We start from the raw sequence: 27,775 nt of genomic DNA, 5'->3' as shown, positions 1-27,775 counted from the left end.
GAGAACTCCCAGAAGTGCAAGCTGAATTTCGAAGGGGCAGAGGAACCAGAGACCAAATTGCAAACATGCACTGGATTATGGAGAAAGCTAGAGAGTTCCAGAAAGACATCTACTTCTGCTTCATTGACTATGCAAAAGCCTTTGACTATGTCGACCACGGCAAACTATGGCAAGTTCTTAAAGAAATGGGAGTGCCAGATCACCTCATCTGTCTCCTGAGAAATCTCTATGTGGGACAAGAAGCTACAGTTAGAACTGGATATGGAACAACTGATTGGTTCAAAATTGGGAAAGGAGTACGACAAGGCTGTATTTTGTCTCCCTGCTTATTTAACTTATATGCAGAATTCATCATGCGAAAGGCTGGGCTGGATGAATCCCAAGCCAGAATTAAAATCGCCGGAAGAAATATCAACAACCTCAGATATGCAGATGACACAACCTTGATGGCAGAAAGTGAAGAGGAATTAAAGAACCTTTTAATGAGGGTGAAAGAGGAGAGTGCAAAATATGGTCTGAAGCTCAACATCAAAAAAACGAAGATCATGGCCACTGGGCCCATCACCTCCTGGCAAATAGAAGGGGAAGAAATGGAGGCAGTGAGAGATTTTACTTTCTTGGGCTCCATGATCACTGCAGATGGTAACAGCAGTCATGAAATTAAAAGACGCCTGCTCCTTGGGAGAAACGTGATGGCAAACCTAGACAACATCTTAAAAAGCAGAGACATCACCTTGCAAACAAAGGTCCGTATAGTTTAAGCCATGGTTTTCCCAGTAGTGATGTATGGAAGTGAGAGCTGGACCATAAAGAAGGCTGATCGCCGAAGAATTGATGCTTTTGAATTATGGTGCTGGAGGAGACTCTTGAGAGTCCCATGGACTGCAAGAAGATCAAATGCATCGATTCTTAAGGAAATCAGCCCTGAGTGGTCACTGGAAGGACAGATCATGAAACTAAGGCTCCAATACTTTGGCCACCTCATGAGAAGAGAAGACTCCCTGGAAAAGACCCTGATGTTGGGAAAGATGGAGGGCACAAGGAGAAGGGGACGACAGACGACGAGGTGGTTGGACAGTGTTCTCGAAGCTACAAACATGAGTCTGACCAAACTGCGGGAGGCAGTGGAAGACAGGAGTGCCTGGCGTGCTCTGGTCCATGGGGTCATGAAGAGTTGGACACGACTAAATGACTAAACAACAACATAATATTTTTTATTGAACTTTCAAATTGTAACAACAAATTTTCCACAAATCTTAATTGAACAATTTATATATCCATATTTCTCCCCTCCCCCCTCTTTGTCTTCCCCAATATTTCCGTATTGATTTATTAAACAAATTCTATACCCTGCTGGTTTTGCCTCTTATATAGTTGGGAAAGTTTAGTCAAAACGTGCCAATGGGTCCAAATCTTTATACTGTCTTTTTATATAGTTTATAAATGGTTCCCACTCCTTTTTGAAATCCATGTTGTATCTCTCATGTATCCTCTCTGTCAGCTTAGCCAGTTCCCATGATTTTAAATGAGTCTACTCTGAATATGATTAACATTGGGTATCACCCTCAGAAAGCAAGTGAAAACCATTTTGTTTTACATTATTTTTATTGCTAGTTTTATGTCTTCTTGTTTTATTGTGTGGTAAATGTTTTCTAAATATCTTGCATTGACTTACTGTGTTTTATAACTATTGGGTAGCTAAAAAGAATGTTGTTCTTTGCAGCCCTGGCTTGATTTCAAGACACAGCTGCAAAGGATCTGCAAAGCCATAGCTCAAGCCACTCCTGCAAAGGAACAGTTTTTGTTTGTAGGCATGACTTGAAATTAAACCACATACGTAAAGGAAGAATTGGGAGTGGACTTTCCGTTGATGTTCTGCCTTCTGGCCTCATGTTTGCATTGGACTATTGACTGTTAGGTGGCCCTGCACATCTATCCAAGTGGGAAGTTGGTAGTGGAAAGTTCAGTCTGGCTCAGTTCCCCTTCTCTGAACTAAGTTCCACTCAGAATAAAAAGGTAAAACGACCCCTGACCACTAGGTCCAGTCACAGACGACTCTGGGATTGCGGTGCTCATCTTGCTTTACTGGCCGAGTGAGCCAGCATACAGCTTCCGGGTCATGTGGCTAGCATGACTAAGCCGCTTCTGGTGAACCAGAGCAGCGCACGGAAATGTGCAACGGAGCGGTATCTGTTTATCTACTTGCACTTTGATGTACTTTCGAACTGCTAGGTTGGCAGGAGCAGGGACCGAGCAATGGGAGCTCACGCTGTTGCAGGGATTCGAACCGCTGACCTTCTGATTGGCAAGCCCTAGGCTCTGTGGTTTAGACCACAGCGCCACCCGCGTCCCTTTTTCCACTCAGTTTATGTTAGTCATGCCCATTAATTTCAGTGGCTCTGCTCTCTGTATGACTAACCCATTAATGCAAATCCTTTGAGTTTCCACTTTGTGTGAAGAAAAGCCTTCTGTAACATCTAATGGTGGCCATGTGCAAGCAGAACAGACTTCCACTTGTGCAATGAGACTTCCTCTTCCCCTCCTTCACCCTCCTTATGCACCCCAAATCTTCTCTGGTTGATTGGCTCTCTTCAGCAGATTTGGTGGGGCCACAGGAGCTGCAGGGTGGGGAGGAGAAAGGAAAAAGCGAAGTCCTGATGGCTGAATAAAAGCCCACCTCCCCAATGTTGGATTTCGCCAATGTACGCATTCCTGAAATGCATAACTAAAATTAATTGGGCTCCTGATTACTCTGAGTGTAACTTAGTTCAGGGTTGGGGAACTGAATCCAGCCTGAACTCCCCACCACCACGGATGACTTTCCTAGATGGGAAGTGGGCCACCCACTTGTCAATCATGTGATGAAACCAGGAGGCAGAGCTTCAAAGGAAAGTGTGCTCCCAATTCTTCTTTTCTTCTTCTGGCTTGGTTTTGGTACAGGACAAACAATATCCTGTTTAAATTTCTGAGCAGCTTTGCACACTTAATTAGTTAACAGACTTCCTTTTTTCTTGAGAGAATCGCAAAAGGAATGATTGAAATAGCTGGGCTGGGATTCTGTTAAACTGTAGAAAGAAATTTAATGCCTTTCCTAATAAACTTTATTCTAGTGAAGGCGAACCTTCCCCCAGAACGGAGCTGCTTCATAACATAGACCCGATTTTTGTGGATCCGTCTCCATGTAAGTCTACCATTATTAATTCCTGGAACTTTTGGACAGGTCCTTGAGGCCCAGTTGGGGGGCTGGGGGTTCCCCTATCAATGTAGTTTTTATTTTTCTCTCTGGGTGAAGAATTTAAATCAGGCTGGACACCAGCCATTCTGCCACTATGCCATAAAGTGTTGCAGTGATCTCATCTTCAGAGCACGGTTAACTACACTCTAAATCATTCCCAGAGTCTGTTGCGTTCTCTCGTGCTCCAAAGTTGCTCATATGTAAATCATAATGCAGCCCAGAGTGTAGAGCTGTTGACAGATAACCACATGCTCCAGGTACATGGTGAGGCACCATGCCAAGAACCAAAATGCACCCAGCCCTGAAAAGTGGCGGTTATCTTCTGATAGCTGGGGATATACATGCACATGCCGTTTTCTTGTACAATAAAGCTCTCTTGTTAACCTAGCAGATAGAGAGAAAGGAGTGGGGCTCTAGTTCCTACGTGGCTGTGAAGTTCCAAGTCCCATGGCTGCTTGCATGCTGTAATCATGAGAGATGGGAAGCTTTGCCAATTCTGCTTCTCCGCTTAAACACTGTCTGTTTTACAACTCTGCCCAGCTATTCCCCCCCCCCTTTTCCTTTTTGTTATTTTGCCAGAGACTAAGCTTTTCAATGTGGGGATTGTTTAAGAAGATTTTCATTGGAACATATCCTTTTTACACTCTCTCTAAGTTCCTTAATGAAATTACTATGTAATAACAAAGGGGTGTCCAAAACCACAGATGGCAGCCCTCCTCGCGTGGTTCTCCCTAGGCTTTGTGACTCTGCCTGCGGCCTTGCACGGTCCCTTTCAGGCTCCCCCACCCCCCGCCAAGTTGAAAGTCGAGGAAGCAAAAGAGTGGACTGGGGTTGCACTCTGTGGGAGCCTGGGCTTCGCGTTCTTTGCTGCCCTTTTGCCTGTAGCAATTGAAGACAAGTGGCACAGGGGACAAGCAGTTCTGCATGTGTGTGCGAGAGAGTAGGAGAGGGAGAGGAGAGAAGGCAGAAATAAAATGAAGTGTGGCTCAGGGCCAGGACAAAAAGCATACATCCTCCTAAGTCATACAGCCTCCAAGCATGTATTTTAGCCCTTCTAGTTCTCCGTAAAGTTTTATGAAGTTTTGCCAGGTGGGACTTGCTGGCACACTCTGCATGGCCTGGAAGCCACATGCTGCACAACTTCCCTTGGCTGTATGGGGCCTTCTCTGGGTTCTTTGGAGGCTGTGTTTTGCAACGGCTGCCTTAAATAGTTTGGTGCAGGTGACAGCTGCTGTTCCAAGAAAACTGACACAGATGTCATAGGCTGCCTAGACCCAGAGGAATGGTGGGAGGCACCAGCTGGGGAACCCCCAAGGGAAGGAGGCTCAGAGCCAGGGGTTGGTGGTGGGACAATGATGAGTGGTCAGAGGGAGAAGCCTGGGAAGAGGAGGTGTCGGAAGCTGAACAGATAAAAGGGTTTAGTGAGCAGGGACAGTCTGTGGCAAAGAGAAGTGCAGAAGCTGGAGCAGAAGAAGAGGGAGGCCAAGAGGCAGAGATGAGTCAGACTGGTGAAGAAGCCAAGGTATCTCCCACTCTTGCTGTGACAAATTCCCTTCTCCCCTGGTCTCCCAGAACCAGAAGAGGTATGAAGAGGGAGGAGCAGAGACAGACTCATCAAGAGAGTCTCAGATTGTTTGGGAAGGACCTAGAGGAGAAGGAGTTTTAGACAGCTGTGGGAAGGTGGGGATCTTCAGCCTCCACAACTGCCTTGGTAGGCAAGACTTACTGAGAAGTGTTAGTGTGCTCATTAGGCCTGGCTCCCCTGAGCAAGCCTTGTTTCTTCTAATAAAGAATTAACCTCACATACTCCATGTGATTTATTGCTGGCTGGTTCCTTGACAAAAGCTGCAAATGAGTCATTTGTGACCTGTTTCCCTCCCCCCCCCCCATATTTTGTGTATTGTATTTATATCCCACCTTCACCGCCTTCTGTAGAATGCAAGGTAGCATCTATAGAGTTTGTCAGCAGTCTCATCCATACCCTGACCCAGGGCCCCATTTAGGTTTGATGAAGCCCCAAGCTACTGAAGGTAATGGGGCCCTTTATACGTCCAGCTGTCAACAACAAATTGTTGCTGTTTTTTGTGTTGAATATATGTTATATGGTAATTTATGGACCTAATAGGTATCTAAAGCCATTTGCACATAACAAAATACGTAATTTATCAAAGTAATTGTTGAACTGAAATACAATTAAGAAGAGGTATATTAATAGTGAAATACAATCAAAGGTAAAGGGACCCCTGACTGTTAGGTCCAGTCGCGGATGACTCTGGTCACTGACTAGCCGAGGGAGCCGGCGTACAGCTTCCGGGTCATGTGGCCAGCATGACTAAGCCGCTTCTGGCAAACCAGAGCAGTGCACGGAAACGCTGTTTACCTTCCCGCCGGAGTGCTACCTATTTATCTACTTGCACTTTGACGTGCTTTCAAACTGCTAGGTTGGCAGGAGCAGGGACTGAGCAATGGGAGCTCACCCCATCGCGGGGATTCGAACCTTCTGATCGGCGAGCCCTGGGCTCTGTGGTTTAGAACACAGCGCCACCCGCAACCCTGAAATACAATTAAGAAGAAGAATATTTGGGGGGGCCCAAGAGAGTGGGGCCCTAAGCTATAGCATGTTTAGCTTATACATAAATCCGACACTGCCCTGACCAGACCCAGATCTTCTTAGCTTCATCTAGGTTGTTGCGTCATGTGCCTTCAGCGCATTGTCTACATTGACTGTCAGCAGATCTTTAGGATTTCAGGCAGGGGTCTCTTCCAGCCCCACCTAGAGGTACCAGGGATGAAACCTGAGACCTTCTTCCAGCAAAGTGGCCACTCTACCATGAGCTGTTGCTCTTCTACCTCTGAGAGTAAGAAAGGGATGGGTTCCAAGCCACAAGGAATGGCCTTCAGGAAGTGTTTAGCCGTACCACCTAGCAGTTCGAAAGTTATACAGTAATTTTGGATTTGATACCTGCCTAAAGCAGCTTTTTCTCTGTACAGAAGCAACATGAGTTCCATTATTGGCTGGGTCATTACTCCGAGCTGGCTGGTTCAAATCCTGGCTGTTCCAACTTTTCTCAAAAGAATCCTGTCTATTGGTTCCCATTATGAATGTCACTTTCTAACACAGCTCCTCTTCTGGAATCCATATTCTGTGGTGCTAGTTGAACCCAGATGAGTTGACAGTTGACAGTGATTTCATTGTTGTAAACAGCTTAGAAGCCATTTTGGCATATGAGGTGTGTGTGTGTGGATGTTTCTTCCCTACACCTCCCTGTCCCAATTTTGAGCAGTACAGTATATCTCAAGGCAATGAGAGTTTCTGTATGAATAGCATTCATACAGCGCTTGACACTTAAGAAAAGCAACAACCCAGCGAAACGTCACAAAAATGCATCATCTTTATTTATGCACCCAGCTTACATCATTTGTCATTCTCTAGGTTCTCTTGCATCAACATCTGCTACCCAGGCCATCCTTTCCACCTTTTTCTTACTGCAGGAGAATGTAGGAGCAAGACTTGTATTCACTGGGATTTTCCGACACTTTTACAACAATGCCTTCTATTATAGGGATTCTCTGCATTATTTGTTCACTCTGCTTTGAGAAAATTCTCGCATGCAAAGCTACCGGAGCTTACGCAATTAGTGGCCAGCAGCGCTTACCTGGTTTGCCAGCATGGGTGTCGCTCCATCTTACTAGGAGGGGCTAGTTTGACACAGTGAAGATGCATTGCTGGGAGCACCGGATTGGTTCTGCCAGGGCGTATGCACTATGATGATCTCCCAGCTGCGTGCATCACCTCTTCCAGTAAGCTGCAGTGACACCCATGTCAGGAGGGTAGGTAAGCATAGCGGCTTCTCACATTCATGAACTCCAGTCATGAGGAAAGAAAACAGCCTTGTAAGTGGCCATAGTGAGGGCCATAGCTTAGTGGCAGACCCTCGGCTATGCATACAGAAGGTCCTAGGTTCATTCCCCAGTATCTCTCAGTAGGGTTACGTGGTTTGAAATCCTGGAGAGTCACTTCCAACCAGTGTAGGCAATATTGATCCAGAAGTAACAATGGTTTGGCACAGTTTAAGGCAGCTCCCCATGTTCTTTTGCACTGGCCCTCTGTCTGTGCAAAAGAAAATGGAGGCTTTGATTCTGCCTTCTCACCAAACAGATGGTTGAGAGTGTGTTGGGCGAATTCTGTCCTGCATGAGTCTTTTTGGTACAGGGAAATATGTGCACAGCTACAGTCTATGCCAGTGTTTACTCCTGTTGGACTGAGACAAAGGTGTGTGAAGCAACATCACTTTAAAACACATTATGCCCTGGTTAATTTGTGCCTTTTAAAATATCTGTGGAACTCATTTTAAAACTGAAAAATAATTATACCTTCAAAACTTCTCCTCGACTTGCAATCTTTCTAGTCAAATGCAACTCATCAACCATGTATGTATGGTGGCTTGCCAGGACCATAGCAGCCCCATTTGTTTGCAGCCCCAGACTGGCACTGAAAATTGCAACATTCTCAAGTCCCTTCTGGGAGCGCATACATGGCAGGTAGGCTGCATTCAGTTTAGTAGTTTGAAAGTTTTGAAGGCTGCTTTGGGTGAAAATTGAAGGGACCAGTTGCTTTGCATTACACACTTTATTGTTCTAATTTTAGCCATAATAATTTAGCAGGTTTTTTAAAAGACTGTTTTTGGAAAACATATTAGGAGCAACTCAGGCTATTAGAAGCATGCTTCATGGTCATAGTCCTCAGAATAGTCAACCTATTTTCAGATTATGAGTCTGAGCATCACAGCTCTTGAATAGGTCAACAGGTTTTTTTTACAGACACTCAAAAATCACTGTCTCAACACAGACTTGCCCTCCACAGTTGCAATGGCAGATTTCTGGAAGGAAGATTATTTGCGCCAAATAGAATGCATGTAGGTTCAAGCTCACCACAGAAAATGATAGATCTGGGAACAATTTTATTGAGCATAAGTGTTGCTAACCTCTCTTGGAATAACTTACATCTTTTCCTCTGATGTTTCTGCCCATTTCTGAACAGTAGGGGGGAGGTCAAGAAAGAACATAATAACATGGGAAGTGCTCAGCTATGATATATGTTGCATTCAGAGATATTGACCTTTATGCATTATGTCTGCTTTTGAGGGTCAAACTAGACGTGACAATGGCAGCTTCATTCTGCCCTGTTGACTCAGGAGCATAGGAACCTGTAAATGCACAGGAGAAATCCACAGGAACATAAAAAAACACCCTGGAACCACCAGGACTGAGGATCCCCTCAAAGGACCTTCCGCAGAGAGACCTGCTAAAGTGCCTCTCAGGAGCAGGTCAGCAATCAGTCACACAGAGTAAGTGAAGTTAACTCTTTATTAGAACAAACAAGGGCTGCTTAGTAGTGTCAGGCCTAATGAGCACAGCAACTCTTCTTGGTAATCAGTACACCACACTGGCTCCCTCTTGAACCTTCGAGGTGCTGGAAAAGACACAGGTCTCTGGCTTCTTGTGCCTGAACCTTGTTTCACTTTCTTGCTGTATTGACTGATGCTTGACCTTGCCTCTGGGTTTCCTCTTGGACTGATACCCTCTGTTTGAATTTGGCTTATTTGGTCACTGCTGGGCCCCCATATAATCGTTTCTTGGTGAGTGTTTTGGGCAGGAGACTTGGACCTTCCTGAATTGGGATCCTATTGCCTAAGGGCACCTGTTGGAGCATGATAGGAGACTGTAATTAGTTGGAAAGTTCTCCTGTAGGAGCTCCATTGGGAAAGAAGAGGAGCTGTGCCAAGGAATAGTCCTTTCAGTGGAACTAGTGCAAGAGATCTTCCCGTTGGTTTGTGCCTTAAAACACAATAGCAGTTATCGTATATGTTCCTTATCAGTTTGTACAACAGGGTTTGTCGAGCCTCCTTTTCTCTCTCCAATAGTCTGGGCCAAACTACTTTTCAAAGTTTAAAAAATGCAATGGGACAAAGTTCTGGAGGAAATAAGCCATGCGAAACACATGCTATCACTTGTGGACATGAGCCCACCTGAGACTCAACAATGCCGCACTGAATAAGGAGTCAGTGTCTAGAGCAGGGGTCAGCAAACTTTTTCAGCAGGGGGCAAGTCCACCACCCTTCAGACCTTGTGGGGGGCCAGACTATATTTTGGGAAGGAAATGAACAAATTTCTATGCCCCACAAATAACCCAGAGATGCATTTTAAATAAAAGGACACATTCATGTAAGAACACGCTGATTCCTGGACCATCCATGGGCCAGATTTAGAAGGCGATTGTGCCAGATCTGGCCCCCAGGCCTTAGTTTGCCTACCCATGGTATGGAGACACACAAATCACTTCCCTCCCTTAATCAATAACCTACCTTTGCATATTCTCTTGGCATTTTGCTTAATAATTTCATATGAAATTTCAAACGGAACACTTAATAAAAAAAACATGTAATTCCCTAATGAATATGCTAATTGAATTTGCCATATAAAAGAATAAAACCACATAATAGGTATATGTTTCAAATTAAGTGCACTTATGTGCACTGGGAAAAGTATTGCGAAATGTACAATATCATACACATTTGTTATAACTTTGCATCGTTTCTTTAAAAACAGCTCTCCAAGTTATTGATGGCTTGGCAGCTGTGAGGATGACGTCAGCCCTTCCATTGTGAAGCCTCTGCTTTCTTTTAGATAGTCTTATGGCATTTCATCAAGTTTCGGTGATTCAGCTGAATTAAAAACCAACTGGCTTTGAGTCAAAATTCCCTTAACTGCTAAACCAAACATATTCCTGACCACATAGCCAATGCTAGGTGCCCTGTCTCATAGCAGCACTGAAGCTCTATATCCTATTGTAGGCAATTGTTATTTTTCAGAATCTGAACTGAATGACCTAGAGAAAGTAATGGAACAATTGGAACTAAGGGTTGTTAGCCAAAATCTGTCAATATATTTCCTTACTTGTAATGGTCATTCATTAATAAAACATGAGATATTCACCATCTTGGCAAGACAGACATTCTTTTTATCATCTTGGAGAGAAAAAGGCAGGGTTTTATCAGATGCTTCAAAGGACTGACTTCCAAACTTGTTTTTGTTTTTTTTAAGTGTTGCTAGGTAGAGAGATGTCAGTGTAAAGCTCTTTCACCATTGCTCAAAATCCAATGCATTCTGCAAATGGAAAAAGTGAAATACAGTGGCCTGCTTGCCTACTGGTTGTAGTTGGGTTATGGTTGTGCTTGCTTGAAGGCATTGACTCATAGCATAGAAATTAAGAGGCACTTAGTCTGAGCCAATTTAATCAAAATCTGATATTTGTAAGGACATTACTTGGTGCATTCTACTAATAACTGCCGAAACAAATAGTTGCATGGAACAGACACACTTTGGTATGTATCTGACAACCACCCAGCACTCATTTAATTCATAATAATTTATTATATGCACAGAAACAGTGCAATATTAAAAGCTCCCTGATTAAAAATAATAGTAGTGAGCTTTAACTATCCATAGTTTCATAGCCTCAATGCACAGCTTGGCTTTCAGTTTTGACTGAGCAGCTGATGGCAGGTGTGTGAGCTGATTTATTTGATCCGTGAAGGCGTTTGTGAGTGCTATGAACCTTACCACTAAATGCATAGAGTTCTCTCCTGATCGCAGTGGGATTCTGTGACTTGTGAATTATACCGTGTGCCAGTGGTGTGCCACATTCCAATATTGGTGGTGCGCTGTCACTTTCAACAACCTCCATTGCCATCCATGATTGCCTTTCACTGGTATTCCTTTCTAGCAGAGTGTGGACTGTGCAGTCTAGCAAAGTTTTCTACATTGTTCTACAAAATTGTATGTCACATTTGTGGATACCTGCACAATATCTGTGCTCTGTTGAATTGGTGCCATAATTTATGATGGAATTGCCCGTATCATTTTTAAGTAATACTTTATGGTGTGTGGATATTTGGTTTATAATAAATCACCTTTGAATTCCAGTGACATTATATATTGCGTCTGCGAGGAACACCAGAAGAATTTGTCTTTATTATGGGACAGTTAACTCCTAGGGGCCCCATTTTTCACCAGGGCTAAAAAGATTCTTTTGACTTATTACACAGCCAAATTGATTTGTGCCATTCATACTTCTTTTCACCACTGGGAAAATATGAATTTGCATAAAGAGAACAAACACTCATTGTAAGTAGATGGTGTGTACTGTTTTTGAGGGTCCATAAATGTGTGGGTGTGCTTTCTCTAAAGGAATAAAAATGGCTTTGCCCTTTACGTTCATGCACAGCTAACACCTGACATTATTTGAAACTTAAAAAAATAAGTGTGTTAACAAATCCCATCATTTTGATATGATCTTTTCCTGCTGCTGACTTGGTGAATTTGAAACCTTAGAAAGATAATGGCTGCAACATATATACAGGCCATTTGGTCTCAAACTCCCAGGAAGATTATCCATGTATCCAGATACTTGGATATGAAGTCCTACTGGAAAGAAGCAGCTTTCAATAAAATGCAATTTGGTTCAACCCTAAAATTGGCAATCAGATAGATTATGCCTCTACAGCTTGTGATCCACCATGTGGAATGCAGCCATTAATGTTGCTCTGCCAGATAACCAATGAACCTACTGTTTTTGTTTCCTTTCTGCAACTGAAAAATGAAGACACATAGCCCAAGTAGAAGAACAGACCCTAAGTAGAAAAAAGAAGAAGTAGGTTTTATATCAATAAAATATAAATACCCCTCATTAGTTTCCCTTGCCCATTGTCCTATAATAACCAATTTAATTCCCATATTTTCCATCCTAACCAGCCATTTCCTTCAAAATATTGTATTCAGATACTTTACTGAAAATTAATTTAATTAGCCACATTTCCTTTTTCCATTAGTTCACATACTGTAGTTCTTTGTTTTACAAAATAAAAGACTGGAGGGGAGGACCTGTAGTTTAGTTGTATGGCTAGAGCACATGCTCTGCATGCAAAAGCTCCCATGTTAATTCAAAGTGTCTCCATTGCAAGAGTCTTAGGCAGCAGAGAAGACCCCTGCCTGGGACCCTGGAGAACCATTTCCAGCCACAGTAGACAGGGGTGGGTTAGATGAACCAAGTCTTGATTCTGTATGAGGCAGTTCAATTCACTCATATATTTACAATATATATTTTACTGAACGAATGCTACGCCTGTATCTGGAAGCTAGACAATAACCTTTCTGTATCTTTTAACAAAGGCAGGATAGCAACATGAAACTCCTAAGTCTTGTGCCACCTAGTGACTAAGCTGTATAATGACACTGTCCACGCAAACTTTTTTGCCTTTGAAAAGAATGATTTCCTTTTTCTCTTACATTTGTTTCAGGATGTTACGAAGCATTGAAATGAAATCTACTTTTTTCCAAATCCTTTGTTTGGGGGGAAAAGAGAACATTGGGAGGAAAAAATTTAAGCTTTGGCAACATATTGTGTAATAACTAGAATTACCATTGATCTCTTTAAAAAAAGAAAGGGAATTGGGTAAGTTGGAGCTCATGGCAAAACCTGATTATTTTATGCTTCAGATGTCATTAGAAGACAGTATCTTGGATCTTAGCTTTTTGCCCAGTTTACGGAAGGAGAGTTGTGCTCACAGAAAGAGTCCTGCTCCTGGAAGGAAACATTCCGTGAGTGGAACTCTTGAATGGCTGCTCCTTCTGTGAAAGGAGCAAAGAGTTAGGACCTAAGCCAAGATCTGGAGCTTGCCCAGTCCAGCCTGCTACTGTTTCTTTACTTCCTTGTAAAGCCTTTCATCTTGAACCAAAACATCTTTGTATAAAGCTGATACAATCAGCATGTAGAAGGGTGATTAGATGACTGGTATCTGGAGTTAATAATTCAACTGATATGTTAAGATGGTTGAAGAACATTGTTTGGTTTAAAAAATATATATTTATCATATATATACGGGTATTGTTGGGGTGACAGTAATAAATAAGAGTCTAGATAACTAGATTTTCATCAGTTCCTTCAAAATCAGTATTCCATTAATTTTTCAAAGGTCAAGGTCACAGCCATTCCTCAAGCATTCTTATTTTAATAGAGTAACTGAAAGTGTCTGAGTTCTGCAGAAAATTCATTATCGCCATAAAGCCGCAAAAGGTCACAAAATGTCTTTCTTCACTGAAGTAGCAAAAATTTTTTATTTCTCCAATAATTCATTATCACAGTGGAGCCTGAAGGAGCCCTTGACATTTCAGCATCCTCCTCCTTCAGGGGAAATAATTGTTTTCATATATCATGATTTAGAAAACGACAGAAAAATTAGTGAAAAACAAACACAAACCTTTCTGGTCTGGGAACCATCTGTATTACTCTTTGTTCCTAAAGCTTCCCTCCCTCCCTCCCCCCCGTGCTGTCGCTGAAGCTCTCTACATCTGCCCTGGTGCAAAATGGTGAATGTCAGATCTTTAGTATTGTAAAACGTAAGAAAATATGAAGAGCCTTGCTGGTTCAGGCCAAAGGTCTGACGTCCTGTTCTCACAGTGGCCAACCAGAGGCCTGTGGGGAAGTCTGCCAGCAGGGCATGAGCACAACAACACTCTCCTCACCTGCAATTCTCAGCAGGTGGTATTTGTTATGTACTGAAGTTCTCACCCTGGGCCAGCAGGGGGATACTGTAGATAGTTTTCACTCAGGTCCACATATGCAAATATGGGATTGAAAGTATCACTGATTGGATAGTTACAGAAAATTGTTACTGTTGCCTTGTAGTTGAGCTCTATATAAGCAGGTTGGCTGAACCCTTCAGTTCTGTTCTGTTCTGGCCTGTGAATAAACAAGAGCTGTTTGAAGAATCACTGTGTTGTCTGATATGTTCACCCACAACATAATAGTATTCAGAGGCACAGTGCACATTCAGAGGCACATTGCCTCTTTCAGTGCACATTCAGCCCTTGCAGTTTGTGTTATACTTTGCCCCACTGCCCCACTAATAATAATAATAATAATAATAATAATAATAATAATAATAATAAATGTATTATTTATACCCTGCCCATCTGGCTGGGTTTCCCCAGCCACTCTGGGTGGCTCCCAACAGAAGATAAATAACTTGATAAAACATCAAACATTAAAAACTTCCCTAAATAGGGGTGCCTTCAGTGTCCGGTCTGAACGATGGAAATGGAGATGCTCCTTCAGGTATACTGGGCCAAGGCTTCCCACAGGCATGTGATTGGCCACTGTGAGAATAGGATGCTGGAGTAGATGGACCACTGGCCTGATCCAACAAGCTTTTCTTATGTTCTTGCATTTAGGGAGGCTTTTTCCTTGAGAGGCTGGTTTCTACTGCTTAGGCCTTAACTGGTACCTGCCTCTATATTCTGTTTTCATAGCTGCTTCTTTTAATTGCTTTTGTTTGATGGCTTGCTATTTTGGTTCCTTTATCTTACTTTTTGTTTTTATTGTATCATATTCTTTCTCTCACTAGCCACTTTGAATTGTATAAGGAAAAGTGGGATATAAGTATTTTAATCTAATAAAAAAGGGAATAAAAAAAAGAGGGATCTTCTCCCCTTTTTTGCAGGGGTTATGCTGACTGTTCCTTAGGTTTTCTTAGGTTAATAATGCTTCCTAGCAATTCTTGTTGAGCAGGAAATAGACTGACAAAATCTGTAATATCTCATGCTTGGGCATCTGTGATTCTCTCTGCCTGGAAAATTTGAACTGTGGGAGGCAGGAGGCAGAATGGTATCATGTTGCTGACATGTGGACACAAAATGCATGCTGATGAAAACAATGGGTTGCATGTAACTTGTTCCATCAGCACAAATATTTATGCTTCTGCAATGAAACTTCCCCCCACTTCTTCCATATGACCCCCTAAATCTGTTCTGGGCCTCCCCCCGATGCTCCAGAACAGATTTAGGGAAGATACTGTGCACATGTGGGGAAAGTTGGGGGTGAGTTCTTTTGTGAAAGCAAAAACCCTTGTGCGGTTGGGATGTGCTAGCTGGATTCTGCCTGAAATGGCCCTGTACTGGTCCTGCTGCTTTCTCCATTGTAGAATGGGTTCATTACAAAGACAGTGTGGTGAGCAGTCAGTGCCCTGGCAGGAGTGACGGCAGTGTTGTGTTTCCCAGACTGGTTAATTTCTGCTTCTAAAAGTTTTGTTAGCTCTCACTTCAGAGACTGAACCTCAGTGTTACTGACGAGTATAGAAATCAACATTCAAAAGCTATTTGAAAAGGGCACCTGATACAGTCCTATTAACAAAACTAAGCCACGTCCAAATTCATGTAAGCATGTCAACATTTTCCTGTACTTGGAAAGCTGACATTTCAGGGTAAGATAAATAAAACATTTTTTAAAATGTCCAGTAGCACCTTAGAGACCAACTAAGTTTGTTCTGGGTATAAGCTTTCGTGTGCATGCACACTTCTTCAGCTAGGTATCTGAAGAAGTGTTCATGCACATGAAAGCTTATACCCAGGACAAACTTAGTTGGTCTCTAAGGTGCTACTGGACAAATTTTTATTTATTTATTTATTTTGACTGCATCAGACCAACACAGCAACCTACCTGAATCTAGTATCTTAAGGTGAGGTTAAGCTAGAAGCTTTATCCCTGATGTGGTCATGTTACGATTGCAGGTAAATTTTGAGAGGACACCATGTTTTAAAGTTGAGTGATCCATTAGCACATCCTCCTGTAGGATTGCACCACTCCAAAGCTCTGGAGTGGTACAGTCCCACAGGTGGACAGTGTTGCATCAGAAACAGCATGTCTGGGTAGACTCTTCGTCTACTTCAAGTTTTTAAAACTTCTTTTAAGAAATGTATTTGACATACGAGAAGGAGGAATAAAGGATGAATATTCCATCTTTTTTGTACAGATGTAACTGGAACAGGAAAACCATTGTTGGCAGAGCACTACTGAAATCTTGAACTAATGAGTGGAAACATTCTGGAAGCAATTATTTTACAAGCACAAAGTTTTTTGTTTTTATAAAAAAAATCTTTCCTTTTAGTTTTTAAATGTTTCAGCAGAACTGCATTTCTGTTGGAGATGTCTGTGACAGCAAACACAACGTGGAACCAAAATAGTCATGGGACCAAGAGTCTTAAAGCATTCTTTGGGGGCATTTCTCCTTGGCCACTGGTATTCGAGAAGAGAAGAAAGTATGATGCAGAGGTCTTAAACAGCTTCATTCATTCATTTAAATATCCATTAGTCTTTTGGCTATTTCGGCAGACATAAGAAACGTGATGCAAGCCCTTGAAGTCAGCTTTCTAGGAGCAATAGCAGCACAGTTTATTCATGAATTAGATCCCCGAGGGAGCCCCCTTGCCCTGCCACCCCCACCCCCAACCAGTGGACACTAGTCTATAAGGCCAAATGGAGCACTGCAGCTCCCCCCAAACCAGTGGAGGCTCATCTGTAAAGGCAAATGGGGCACTGTACCACCAACCTGAGTCTTTCCTTGGCCAGCTCCCCCACCTGCCGTCTTACATTCAGTCCTGGGGGTGGTAATGGCGGCCACCTTCCTGCTCCTTAATCTTTGTGTTTCCCTCAGCATGGAGAAGGATGGAGGAGGGAACCAGGAAGAGCTTCCCATTGGCTCTGGCTCCACCTACTGCCACCCTCTCTGCCTTCCCCACAATGGCCACTAGCTGACACTGCCCCAACCTCTGTTTCCAAGTGTAGTTTTAAAATATAAACGAGGGAATTGTATTTTGTATATGAATATGACTTAAGGAACAACATATGTTGAGAACTGGTCGTCTATTCAGGTTTATATGTTCTTGTAGGATTAGATAGTTTCATGGAGGTTAAGGCTTATCAATAGGTACTAGCCCTCAGATGAATAGTTCCTCCTTGCTGGAAAGTTTCAGAAGGGGCTGTTTCCACCTCACTCACTTGGCATTTAGCTTGACTGTAATGAGGAAAAAGAGCCTCTAATGTGTAGCTAATTATAATTTATTCAGCCCATGTACTTGGCTCTCCTTTCTTGTCCCTGCATTGTTGCCTTCTCTCCTTTGGTTTGGCAGTTCTGTCAGATCCCATTTTTTCTATGCTTTTGTCAAGAGCTGTTGGGATCTGTGTGTGGCTGCCCCATGTGGTGAACCACTGAACTGCAGGTGGCAGCCTAGGTACTGAAGAGCCTTGAGGACTGGCTCTGCCCACCCAGACTGTCCACTAAATATTTCTGGGTAGGAAGAAGCATAAAGGGCATCCTCCTCCACCTGATCCTTGCTTGAGCAGCAAGGTCTTCCTGAGTACTGCCCCATCCCTGTCTCCTAGTTTGCCCTTTGCTCCTGACTTTTGGCTTGCTCCACAATTCCTTGCTCCCTTCAGATCTTTTCTGTAGCCCAACCCCGACAGATTGGGAGTGTTGTGTTGTTTCTGGTGGATCTTTTATTTCAGTTTTGATCTTTATGTGTGATGCCTTGAGCTATGGAAAGGTGGCTAAGAAATCTAGAGGCAGCCCACCAGCTATGTGAGTCAACGGAGGAAGAGCTTGTTAGGTTTGCTGTCATAAACTGCAAAGAAATGGGAGAGGAGCTGGCACCTGGCAAGCTATAATACATAGTTGGTGATATATGTATTTTTAAATTTTTGATATGATAGGTTGCAAAATGTGGTAGGCCTGGTGTATGGCCTACAATGAGGTGACTGTTGGCTCTTTTGCAGCGGTAGTGGGGTCCTCTACAACTTGTGGTTAGAGATACAGGAGAAGGTATTGATACTAGAAACCACTATTTTGAGTACACACTTGGCTTAGCTAAAAATGAGCAACAGCGGAGGGGGGGGGGACTGTCATAAAGTGTGGCATCAAATTGGATAAGGAACCACAAGGATCTACTGCAAGAGATCTGTGTCGAAGTGAAAGTGAAAGGCCACTTTGTGGGATGAACTTCAAGTCGTAAGATTAGTTTAACAAGGTCTACTTCTCATTTTTAGAAGAAAATTCTGATAAGGATGGCAAGTATAAAACACGCTGAGCTGTACAGACTTAGTGTCTTCACCAAAACATAGGACTTTTCCTATGAAATCCCAATGTTCTTTCCTTATCTGTAAAAAGCTTGTGCGTCAAACTAACAAGGTTTCTGTGACCCAGTCAAAACAACGAGCCATGCAATAAACATTCATGTATAGCTTGCTTCTAGCAAGTTGCTTGTAAGGCCTTGTGAAGACCATGAAAGCAAGAAGTTCCTCTTGTCTCTCCTTGGGTTATAGGTAGGTATACCTATGAGGCTTTGTAAGGACTGTGGGGGTAGAGTGCATGCTTAATATGCAGAAATTCCTTGGTTCTGCCTCCAAGTCCTCCAGTTGAAATGGGGGGACAGGACCTCTAGTCCTCTGGATGCTGCCAGATAGCTCCCATCACTCTTGACTCAGTAGCCATGATGATTGGGGAGGTTTGCAAAAAGTTGAAGTCCCAACAATACCTGAAGGTCCATTAGTTTTTCACCACTGAGGATCGCAGTTGGCAGGAATGTGAGGGGACCTGCTTAAAACTGTAGAGATTTATTACCAATCAGAACAGATAATACTGGGCCAGGTGGAGCAGAATTCTGACGCAATGCCAGTTCGTTTGAACTGTAGCATTTGAACTGCATCCCCAATAGATTTGGTAAAGTAGCCCACATAGAATGTGGGAGCTGTGGCCCTTCAGATGCTGTTGGACTTCAACTCCCATCAGCCCCAGCCAGAATGGCTAATGGTCAGGGGATGGTGGGAACTGTAGTCCAGCAACACCTGCAGAGTCTTCTCTGACATAAAGAAAGGCTGTGTATCTCAAAGGGACTGCTTTCCTTCCATGGAATATGCAGTGTTGGAGGCTGTGTGGGGTTGAGAGAGATCCTTCATGAAATGTTTTACTTTTTATATGTTAGCAGGCTGCCAGTGTGGTGTAGTGGTTAAGAGCAGTGGACTCGTAATCCGGTGAACCGGGTTTGATTCCCTGCTCCTCCACATGCAACTGCTGGGTGACCTTGGGCTAGTCACACTTCTCTCTGAAGTCTCTCAGCCTCACTCATCTTACAGAGTGTTTGTTGCAGGGGAGGAAGGGAAAATGAGATTGTTAGCTGCTTTGAGACTCCTTAAAGGTAAAGGGTTTACCTTTACCTTTGACCATTAGGTCCAGTTGTGGCCGACTCTGGGGTTGCGTCGCTCATCTCGCTTTATTGGCCGAGGAAGCCGGCATACAGCTTCCGGGTCATGTGGCCAGCATGATTTAGCCACTTCTGGCAAACCAGAGCAGAAACGCCGTTTACCTTCTGCTGGAAGCACTTTGACGTGCTTTCGAACTGCTAGGTTGGCAGGAGCAGGGACCGAGCAACAGGAGCTCACCCCATTGTGGGGATTTGAACCGCCAGCCTTCTGATCGGCAAATCCTAGGCTCTGTGGTTTAACCCACAGCGCCACCCACGTCCCTTGAGACTCCTTAGGGTAGTGATAAAGCGGGATATCAAATCCAAACTCTTCTTTTTCTTCTCTTGGAAAATAAACCAGTTCAAGCTAGCTGTGCCTCTTCCTCACTGCTTGTACGTGCAAGGCTTTTTGTTTACATTATCTGCAGCTTAAATGAGCACCATATTTGAATGTTTTTAATTAACTAGTGGAACAATGTATTTTTTTTTTATCCTGTTCATACCTCTTGCTTTTGGTCATATTTCCATACACAAAGGAACAAAATGTATACTTTGAGCTTTAAAAAAAAAGTTTATTGAGGCAAGGGAGAATAAATGCAAGCCTGTGTCTTGAGAGTCTGGTATAGGCATGCCCTCCTTAAAGGTCTGCAGCACCTCTTAAAGTAATGTAACTCCTCCTTTTTTCTGGTCCAAATCCATTTTCTTTCATATGGGTTATAACAAATGTAAACAGTTACGTTTTCTGTTCACTATACTCAGAATCTGCATAACAAATCCCCATTTTTAATAACCTTGGGTGGCTAAAGCCTTAGAGTGCCTTTGTATATATCATGCATATATTGAGGCCTGCATTTATTTCCATGAACTTTGCAGTTTCTTAGGAGTTTCTGAAGAAATCTTCCATACACTCTGAGAGCTCTTAAACTTTTGTTCTGCCCTCAGCAATGCCCATGTGATTCTACATGTAACATGCATGAAGAAGCAGGCATCATTTACTGGCTTTGGAACTAGTCAGATAAGAATTCTCTCGTGGGATTTTATTTTATTCTTAGGGTATTTGGCTCCAGGTCTAGAGTGGAGGTATGCCTATCCACTTTACCTTCTCTGGTTCCTGGTAGAGATTCTTCTACTCAGCCCTAGTTGGTACCGTCAAGACAAATCAACAGGGTTGCAATTTAATGATTCATTGAAAGCACACACATAGCTTCATGCAAGCAAATAAGCAGAATTCAAAATGGTAGTTTGCTGCGCTTTCCAAAAGCACAGCATTCCACTGACAGAGGTGACCTGTCATCCTGTCGTAATGGATAGTCCAACACAGGTGTAAACCAACACAGTCCAGGTCCAGAAGCCACCCAAAAGTTGCTTTCCCAATGCTGCTTATACAGTTCTTAGCTTTCCAAACATGGTAACGATGGCAACCTTGACTGCTATCCCCAAGTATCTTGCATATATACTTGTGTGTTCTAGATAGTCCCTAGATGTTTGTGTGTTTCATAGACCATAGAATTGTAGAGTTGGAAGGGACTCTGAATGTCATCTTGTCTAACCCTCTGCAATGAAGGAATCTCAACACACAGTCCTCCAACCAATCTGAAACCTGCTTAGCTTTGCAAATGTGCTAGCAGTTTTATTGCTGCACCCCTAGTAAAGGTTTGTATCTTTACCTTCACATTCTCTTTCATCCTTCACTTCCGCCTAACTGCAAGTTTGCTTTATTTCCTTTTATGATCCCCTATTATGATATGTTTAGACCATTCTATACAATATGTGCCCAAGCTTCAGCTCATGACAATATATGAATTTGAGCTTGCAACATAATGCTAGTGATAATACAGTTGTACCTCAGCTCCTGAATACCTTGGGAGTCGAACGTTTTGGCTCCCGAACGATCGAAAACCAGAAGTGAGTGTTCTGGTTTTTGAACATTCTTTGAGAAGCTGAACATCTGACAGGGCTTCCGACTGGCTGCAGGAGCTTCCTACAGCCAATCAGAAGCTGTGATTTGGAAGTTGAACGGACTTCCGGAACGGATTCTGTTCAACTTCCAAGGTATGACTGTAATAGGATTTTTAAACTATTGGACAGAATGGTTTCCCATATGAGAAGGGTTGAGATGATTAAGCTAAGATCTTGAATAGGTAGCAGTCTTCACTGGTGTGCAAATAAGAGATGTACTGTTGCTTTTATCAGGAAAGTATTACCGGTATGTTTTCTTTTCAATAGAACCTTAACCTTCACTCAGCATAGGATGCATTGCCAGTTTCCCATCTGTGGGAGCACACACAAGTCACAACAATGCACACTAAGTTGTTCACCTGTAACTGTGTCCAGTCCCAAATCGCACATTCCTTTCTTTAAGAGGCTTTTTGAAATGTCTCTGGGTGTAGTGTGCAGGTTGCTTAGGGTGTTGTGACTTAGCCAGATCAGTTCCATAGCTGTGACTGCAGAGCAGGCGGCAAGAGAAGCAGAGGTTGCTGATGAATAACCCTACTTAGTTGGTTGTAATACATTAGCAGTCACAATGCATGCCATCTCCCACACTGTGAGCAAAGACTTTCTTTTTTGCTCATGGTCAACGAAGGGTGGCAGTCAAAATATGCTGCCTATGGAAACTGAGCTCGTATGACAAGCATTGTGGAATAAATGATTGGGCATGAGTCTGCTTCCAAATTAAGTATTACGTTTACATGGTTTCAGTCTCCTCCACCAGGCCCCAGAATGTACCGTCCGCACCACAAATACACTGGAATACAGTATGCTTTAACTTTTGTGGTTGGGCTTTCACTAAATACCGTGTTATACCAAAGCTATGTACGCTTTGATCACTTGCCATACAGAGAGAGAGAGGGGAAAAAACTTTTCCAGCATGGTTCTCTCTCTCATCATTTTAATCACAGACTAAAGAGTGAATGTATTTGGTTAGTTTTCCTGGACCTTTTTAAAAATGCATCTACTGCCTATTTATATCTCATCTCTTTGTGGTTCTGCCAATGACGCTGGTTACTGGAGCTTTTATTTAAGGAGTGAGGGAATGAGCATGAGGAATATAAATAATGGGCCTTCTATAAAACTGTGTTACCTTTGCAGTTGTATAAAACTTAATTCACTGTTACGTTTTTACTTCTCTGCAATTTAACCTTTGAATCATCAAAGATTAGAACATAAACTCAGAAGACTTCTTTTTTAAAAAATAATATTGGAGATACTTGTTTATGCATGATGGCCTGGTCTGCATATCATGCTAAACCAAACCATGGCTTAGCATGAATGCATGTGCACACAGGCTACTGAAGAGGAGTTCATAGCCACTTCACTCTTCCTGGGTTGTTTTTCTGCCCCACTGCACTGAACTAAGCTTTAGCTTGGCATAGTGTGTCATCTGAATCTAGGCTCCTGGTTTTATGGTTCCTTGTTTGTCTGCAAGAGCTAAATTATGAACCTGGATTTATACAACATGTTAAACCAAACCATGGCTTAGCTCACTGTGGCACATCAACAAAATAACTGGAGATAAGTGACGCTGCCATGATCTGTTTGCCATTTATGTTTGTTAATTTATGCTGTGTTTGTGATGTCCTATTATGTTCCATAATGCTATTACAGTCATACCTTGGGTTACAGACGCTTCAGGTTGTGGTTTTTTGGGTTGCGGACCGCCAAAACCCAGAAGTACCAGAACTGATTACTTCCAGGTTTTGGCGGTCGCACATGCGCAGAAGCGCTAAATCATGCTTTGCGCATGCGCAGAAGTGCTGAATCACAACCCGTGCGTGCGCAGACGTAACACTGCAGGTTGCGGACGCTGCGGGTTGCGAACGTGCATCCCGCACAGATCACATTCGCAACCCGAGTGTCCACTGTATTATATGTTGCTTGTAAACTGCTTTGGGATTAATAGAATCATAGAATTGTAGAGTTGGAGGGGACCCCAACTTCCTGCAATGCAGGACTCTCATCTAAAGCATCCGTGACATATGTCCACCCAACCTCTGCTTTAAAAACTCCAAGGAAGGAGAGTTCACAACCTGCTAAGGGAGTCTGTTCCACTGTCAAACAGCTCTTACTGTCAGAAGGTTCTTCTGATGTTTGGTCACAATCTCTTCTCTTGTAACTTGAATCCATTGGTTCAGGTCCTGCCCTCTGGAGCAGGAGAAAACCAGTTTGCTCCATCTTCCATGTGACAGCCCTTGGGATATTTGAAGGTGGCTATCATATCTCCTCTTAGTCTCTTCTTTCCCAAGCTAAAAATTCCCAACTCTCTCAACCGCTCTTCCTAAGGCTTGGCTTCCAGACCCTTTATAATTTTGGTTGATTCATTTATAATAAAAAAACCCCCCAAACTCCTCTCCTAGAACCTGCACACTCTCATGTTTGCACTGTCATGCTTTTGCCATATTAATAGCAATAGGCACGGCAATATATAATCATTAATATAAACACAGTAACTCTACACAGGAGCTTATAATAAACATTTATGAAGAAATTGAAATTTAGAAAAAAAGACAGTTAAAATGGGTCAAAGACCGAGATCTTCCTCATAATACTAAAATCTCAAGTCACCCAGTGGAGATGAATGTGGAGTGATTCCAAACCAACCAAAAGAAGTACTTTTTCACACTTCCTACAGTAAATTGATGGGACTTGCTGCTACATGATCTGATGATGACTATGGACTTAGATGGATTTTGAATGAAATTAGATTTATGGAAACAGGTCTATCATTGGGAATTCTTCATGGCAAGAGGGAAATGTCTCCCCCCACTTTTTAAGAGGAATGCCCTGCGGCCTCTTAGAGGGGAGGGAACTTTCAGGAAGGAGGAAGGGGGTTTCTGAAGTACCGTATTTTTCGCTCCATAAGACACACTTTTTCCCTCCTAAAAAGTAAGGGGAAATGTGTGTGCGTCTTATGGAGCGAATGCAGGGGGAGGCAGGCAGGAAAAGCCCCCAAGAGCCACACACAAGCTAAGCACGGCTCTTGCAGGCTTTTCCCCAGGAGGGAGAAGGGATTGACGCGGCCAGTCAGTCCCTTCTCCCTCCTCGTAGAAAAGCCCGCAGGAGCTGCACGCTCCTTTAAGGGTGCGCTCCTTAAAGGGTGTGCGGCTCCTGTGGGCTTTTGCGGGAGGTGGGGGAATTGCCATAGCTGCGCGCAGCCTCTCCCGGCTTCTTTGCTCTTTGGGGCTGGGGGGGGGGGGATAATATTTTTTTCTTGATTTCCCCCTCTAAAAACTAGGTGTGCCTTATGGTCAGGTGTGCCTTATGGAGCGAAAAATACGGTATGTAGAAACCCCTAGCTATTTTGAGGTGGCCCCTTTTGCTTCAAAACTGACCAGCATTCAAACACCTGGGATCACTGAAGAAGTGTGCATGCACACGAAAGCTCATACCAAGAACTAACGTAGTTGGTCTTTAAGGTGCTACTGGAAGGATTTTTTTTTGTTTTGACCTGGGATCACTATTAGAGGGAATTATGGCTACATGGAAGCTCCAGGTTTTAGAGGCAGCATATCTCTGACGACAATGAATGGGAAAAGGAGCAGACTGGGAGGAGAAGGTGTCAGAAGCTGAAGAGGTAACAGGAAGAGGCTGCGGCCAAGAACAGTTCAGACTCAGAGGCAGAAGCAGAAGCAGAAGCAGAAGCAGGGACTGGAGAGCCGTGGGGCCAGGAGACAGAGAGGCAGTCTTCCCCTCCTGCTGCAACCAGCTCCCCTCCCCCTTGAATCTCCTAGAACACGCAGATAACCGAAATGAGCAGAGCAGAGTGTGCAGATTCAGTTTGCAACTGCTTGGGAAAGATCCCGGAGAGGAGGATTTGTAATGGGCACTGTGGAGGTGGAGACCTTCATTTGTCACAATTGCTTCATTGGGGGCAAGACCTCCTGGAAAGAGTTGCTGAGACTACTAGGACTGAGCTGTGGTTTGTTTCCTTAAATAAAGAGATAATTTCATTGGCCTCGGGTGGTTTATTGTTTTATTGCTGACCTATGCCTGACTCCAGGGACATGGGTGGCACTGTGGGTTAAACCACTGAGCCTAGGGCTTGCTGATCAGAAGGTTGGCAGTCCGAATCCCCGCAATGGGGTGAGCTCCCGTTGCTCGGTCCCTGCTCTTGCCAACCTAGCAGTTCGAAAGCATGTCAAAGTGCAAGTAGATAAATAGGTACTGCTCCGGTGGGAAGGTAAACGGTGTTTCCATGTGCTGCTCTGGTTTGCCAGAAGCGGCTTAGTCATGCTGGCCACATGACCTGGAAGCTGTACGCCGGCTCCCTCGGCCAATAAAGTGAGTTGAGCACCACAACCCCAGAGTCGGTCACGACTGGACCTAATGGTCAGGGGTCCCTTTACCTTTATGCCTGACTCCAGCTCTGACACAGCTGAGCTCTTCTTAAGAAATTATGGGAGAGTCAAGGCAGGGTAACCAATTGATACGTGACCTCATGCATTGTGATGACCTGGAAATGACCAGAAAAGGCGGTGGAGCTGGCTTAGACATGCTCTGCTGTCACGTGCGAGGACCTGGAAAACAGCCCTCGCACAAATTGGGGGTTGCCTATAGTTACCTTTACTTAGACTTTGGGGGTGAAAAGTTAGGCTGAAAGCTTTAGGATTTTTAATTCAGTTATTTAGATAAATAGGCTGAAACTCTGGTTTGTATGTATTTCTCTCTCTGCCTTATACTTCCACACAAAACAAATATTGTCTGTTCTGAAACCTTTTACATATAAATTATCATTGCAATATATTGCCCGTGATGTTTGCTTTTATAAATTGAAAATCAAAAGTTTGGATCAATTTGGAACGAGTCACATGGAATGTACACACAAAATGATGAAAGATTTGAATTTTCCAGCCTAGATAATAAATACCATGTGCAGGCCTTTACCTCAACGATTTTCTAATTCAGTGTGTGTCTGGCAGACTTTTCCTTTCATTCTTGTTCCATGTTGAAAGTAGAGCAAGAAAACTGTTAAAAGTGTAATTAAATTTACAGAGATCAAGGAAAAACATAAACCAGCACAGTTTAACCCCTGGAAGTTTAGAGTGGGCTGGACTGACTTTATTTTACACTTATAAACAGTGTGGGAAAGTGGCTGTTCTAAAAGAGCATATCAAATCTCATGGAAATGTTTCATCATCAGTGCTTCTTAAAAAGGAGCTTGCCTTCATAAATGACTTCACTCACCACCTAATAAAACGCTGCACATATCATTAAAGGTGCGGATGAATTCCCTATTGTCAGACAGAAAGAGGAAACCTCAACTCACCCTCTGCTAGCCTCAGGCAAACAACCCATTCTCTTTGTCAGTCCTCCAACCGCAGTACAGGATGATAATAACAATGACCTATGATGCACTGCTGTTGTATGGCTTACTGAGAGAATCTGTGTGGAGGTGTTTGGGGTGAGCACTTTCAAGTGCACTTATATAACTTTCAAGCCTGACACAGCTTAGGACCAGAATACCTGAAGGACTATTTCCTCCTAGATGCTGCTGCCTGGACTCAAAAGTTATTAAGAGAGGCACTTTTATGCATTCTTCACCCTACACCTAAGGTATAGTAGGCAGGGACATGGGAGAGCGTTTTCTCTCACTCTCTGAAGCATCATATCATGGGAAACCCATACTTTCTCCCTGTTTGATGGTATATAACATTTTTATTTAGGCTGGTCTTTGTCCCAGAAGCTGGATATTTGTTTTCTGGTGATTTACAGTGGTACCTCACGTTACATATGCTTCAGGTTACAGACTCCACTAACTCAGAAATATTACCTTGGGTTAAGAACTTTGCTTCAGGATGAGAACAGAAATCGTGCTCCGGCAGCGCGGCGGCAGCAGGAGGCCCCATTAGCTAAGGTGGTGCTTCAGGTTAAGAACAGTTTCAGGTTAAGAACGGACCTCCGGAACGAATTATGTACTTAACCCGAGGCACCACTGTACTTCATTTTTATAGGTCGACTGATTTGTGGTGCTTTTTATCTGCATCTTTTATTGTAATAGTGTGTAGGCATTATTATTTTTTATTATTTTTACTTTTGCTTCATAAGACACTTGGAGTGGTTCAGTTTGTGAACTGGAAAGAGAGGACAGAAACATTCCTAAAATAATAATAACATAATGATAAAACAATTGTAGTAATAAAAATTAAAAACAGTAGCAAACTCAATGTGCTCAAAGAATATGGAAAGAATATGGTTACTCAGCAGTGTATAAACTGTGGCTGGTGTGTGCCTTTTTCTAGCAGATTCTTAGGACTGTGGCTAGCCCAGGTTGCATCCATCTCATTAGGCTGGAGCCTTGGGAACACATGTTCATTATAATATTTACATTATTGGCAGGGCCAAATTAAAGGCTGCACTGTGTTCTCAGGCCTCACACGTCGCTGACAATCAGGCATGCTTTCTGTTCTGCTG

At 43.2% G+C, this 27,775-nt stretch overlaps 1 protein-coding gene and 1 long non-coding RNA gene across 3 annotated transcripts in view; one reads left to right on the top strand and one right to left on the bottom strand.

The window, feature by feature from the left end:
• The window catches only part of LOC309379919, a 281,744-nt gene that overhangs the window by 46,446 nt on the left and 207,523 nt on the right, over nt 1-27,775 (bottom strand). The window lies entirely within an intron of this gene.
• ARSB (arylsulfatase B) overlaps nt 1-27,775 on the top strand; it is a 74,074-nt gene that overhangs the window by 41,905 nt on the left and 4,394 nt on the right. Inside the window, exon 6 of one of the 2 annotated variants that reach the window (XM_081929395.1) lies at nt 3,111-3,181. The exons of the other annotated variant lie outside the window; for it this stretch is intronic. Coding sequence (XP_081785521.1) covers nt 3,111-3,181 — 71 coding nt within the window. The remainder of the gene's footprint in view (nt 1-3,110; nt 3,182-27,775) is intronic. 2 annotated transcript variants of the gene reach the window in all.

Source organism: Podarcis melisellensis (genome assembly GCF_964234715.1).
Source record: "Podarcis melisellensis genome assembly, chromosome: 11".
Classification (NCBI taxonomy): domain Eukaryota; kingdom Metazoa; phylum Chordata; class Lepidosauria; order Squamata; family Lacertidae; genus Podarcis; species Podarcis melisellensis.
Note: the sequence above shows the minus strand (reverse complement) of the source record. Positions and strands in the feature narration are given on the sequence as shown.